This window comes from Pteropus vampyrus, unplaced genomic scaffold, assembly GCF_000151845.1.
Source record: "Pteropus vampyrus isolate Shadow unplaced genomic scaffold, Pvam_2.0 Scaffold93, whole genome shotgun sequence".
NCBI classification, from domain to species: Eukaryota; Metazoa; Chordata; class Mammalia; order Chiroptera; family Pteropodidae; genus Pteropus; species Pteropus vampyrus.
The window spans coordinates 305183-308486 of NW_011888874.1; the positions used below are offsets into that span (position 1 = coordinate 305183).

The 3304-nt window shown below is 31.9% G+C and overlaps 1 protein-coding gene across 1 annotated transcript in view; it reads left to right on the forward strand.

Moving 5' to 3' along the window:
- Window positions 1-3304, forward strand: part of TRIP12 (thyroid hormone receptor interactor 12) — a 132518-nt gene that overhangs the window by 80694 nt on the left and 48520 nt on the right. Inside the window, exon 10 of the mRNA XM_023532935.1 lies at window positions 2293-2441. Within this exon, the coding sequence (XP_023388703.1) occupies window positions 2293-2441 (149 nt within the window). The remainder of the gene's footprint in view (window positions 1-2292; window positions 2442-3304) is intronic.

Genomic DNA, 3304 nt, shown 5'->3' on the forward strand with positions numbered 1-3304 from the left:
TTTTTAGTTTACAAGTGTAAAAACTAGAAAGTGTTTGGATTTGGCCTTTACAGAAAATGTTTGCCAGTTAACTTTTGATTTGTGATAATAGTTCCTCAAAGTGTGATTGGTGGACTCCTGGGGGATTCCTGAGACCTTTACATCTAATCCATAAGGTTAAAACTAGTAATAATTAATTCCAGTTTGTCATGTTTGAACTGGTAGTGTGAAAGCTGTGGTGTGAATAAAACTGGTATGTTAATAATAATCGAAGTGATGATTCTGAACTATACGGGTAGTCATATTTTTCAGTGCCTCATGCTTCTAGTAATAATAATTCCATTTTTACATAAGGATGCCCTTGCTAAACAAGTTATTGATTTTATTGCCTTTACTAATAAATGCATGTCTTTTTAATCTTCTTGACAAAATAGGGCCCATTTTTTCACATACTTTAGTAATCTCAAAGAACGTTTGTCACAGAGTAGAAGCAGAGGTGAGTATATGGCTGTCTTTTATTAAGCCTGACATTAAAATGATTTGTAACAAAAAACTAATGCTTATCATCACCAAATTTTTTTTGGGGGGGGAGGGAGATATGGTTTTTTACAAAATTTTTATTTATATGAATAATGAGTTATTCAGCCAGTATTTAAAATTTTTTCTTTTAGTTCCAAACAAATTTAACACATATTAGTAGATATAAACCATATAAACAAAAGTACTTTGGGACCCCTCAATAATTTTTAAGAGTAGAAAATGGTTCTAAAACCAAAATTGACTGATTTAGTAGCTGATTTCTCTTCATATAGCAGAGGATAAATTATGGCTTTGGCTATTGATGCCATTTTCAGTTTGGCATAAAGTCTTTTCAGAGCCATTGGTGGTGTTGATGATGATTTTGATCAGACCAAAGGAATCAATGTCCTTAGAAATTGCCAGCCTCGATGTTTATAAGATATCCAATGGCATATGTGTCAGTTCTTTTTATTTTAGCTGGTTGTGCTATTAGGGCATACTTTATATGAACTATTTCATTCTTTAAAAATGAGTCAAGAAGCAACTGAGGATGATTTTGTTTTCACTAGTTACTCTCCCTTCATTTTTCCCTCCACATCATTTCAACACAGAAATGATAAACTTGCTCAAACTGGAACTGATATTATTTCGTTTGAAATTTTAAAGATGGTATCCCTTTAAACTTGACTTTCTTGCAGTATATTTGTAGTTGGACTCTTAATTATACTCAGGTAGAAAGACAGTGATTGATAGCTATGCAGTTCATTATCCATGGTCTTAAATAATAGAGAAAACAAATCTTCTGAGGATCACCTGTGTCCCTTTGAAAGGTTTATGACCTCTGGGAAGACTCTGAAGCTTAATTTTAATAAAAGCTTTTGGTTTTCATATGAATTCCACATAAGTACAAAGGTTCAATGAAAATTTGAAACATTTGGAGACTTTATTTTTGAGTGTCTTGTTCAGTTTATCAGCAACTTATTTCCCTGTGGTAGTTGAGTTTTAGCATTTTCCAATTGTTTGGACATTGGAATTGAGCCTTAAAAGTACTTCTCTAAAGTACTCTAATAGCAGCATCTGCAAATGAAATGAAAGGCTCCTCTTTTGCTATTTTTAGAAAATACTTCTTTCCAATTATTTTTAAAGTTGCATTGTCCATTTTGTTTTCATCTCCTTGCTCTAACTGTTACTTAGATTCCATTTATTCTGATGTAGGTCTTTAGAAATGTATAACATTGTCTTTGAAGTCTGGGCATCATTATTTAACAGGTTTTTATTATTGCAGAAAGCTTTTGCTTGCTATACATTTTTTAAAGCAAGTATGTTAAAGGTAACAATTTACAATAGTTCTATGGGTATTATTTTTTATTTTGGCCATTAAAAAATCTATTAGCTTATCTCATTTAGATAGATAAAAATTAGAAGACAAAAATATGTAAATAACAGATTACTTTAAGGCAGAGTAAACCCAACTAATTTAGTTCTGTCTTTAATTATAGCAGCCTGTCTTTTAAAAATTTTTTCATTTTATTAAAAAATTTTTTAAAATTATCGTTGACATACAGAATTATATTAGTTTCAGGTATACAGCATAGTGATTAGACATTTATATACCTTACGAAGTGATCACTTGGTAAGTCTAACACGGACCTAGTTTAACCCTGGTATAGACCTAGCCTTTAATTGGAATCCAAAGAAGATAAGCATCCAGCTACCACATACAGTCGCAGCTTATACCTACTCACAGTTTTCTTATATGTTTAAAAGTAATGATTTCTTTCCCCTCCCATGAAGGTTCTAAGGCCCAGCAGCTTCTACAAGGACTACAAGCAAGTGATGAAAGTCAGCAGCTCCAGGCGGTTATTGAAATGTGTCAATTATTGGTCATGGGAAATGAGGAGACACTGGGAGGGTTTCCTGTCAAGAGTGTCGTACCAGCTTTGGTAAGATAGAGTTTTACCCTCATTTTACCTTAGTTGTCCTCTGAATGCTGCTGATAATGTTATTTGAAAGCACGATTGCTGTCACTATGAATTTTAAAACATGATAGAAGAGGAAGTAGAGTGTAATTTAGTGCTTTTGTTTCATGCTTATAGATGTCGTTACTGCTAATGGTAAATTAATAAATTTTCTTAATTTCATGATGAATAGTTACTTCACCTTTGATACTTAAATGACTGGTTTTAAATTTTAAATTGTTAAAAAAAAATTTAATTGTTGACTTCTTTAGGTAATATCTTGACTTACTCTGCCAAAATTTACATGGTTTCTCTTTTAACCTTGTGATACATGGGGCTGTAATAAGCAGCTCACTTGTGGGTTGTCTTTGTGGACCATATAGGTTTCGTGTTTGATAATTACGTACATGGCAGAGTCGCCAAGCCAGAATACCATATGAGTACTTCCGGCTTAAAAGGTTTTATGTTACGCAAAAACAAAAGAAAAGAAAAGCAATAACAATACCCAGAATAGAAAAACAATTTCAAAAATATTTTAATGATTTTCCAACACAGTTGTAGTTGATATTTAGAATTTGTTAACATCCTAACTGCCTAAGTATTTTAATGTGAAACAGTGGGTAGAGTAATTGCCATTACCCAGGGATAGGCCCTTAAACATAGTATGTCTTTTAAATAGTGGCTTTTGGTAATTTTCTTAGTGCAATATTAAAGAAATTGGCTATAATTTAAGATTTAAAATTTAAGTTCAAATGGAATACTAACAGAAGACTAACAAACACGAATACATTTATAGCATATTTTACCTTGGGAGTTAAAAATAAATATCATGTTAAGGCTTTGTTTAC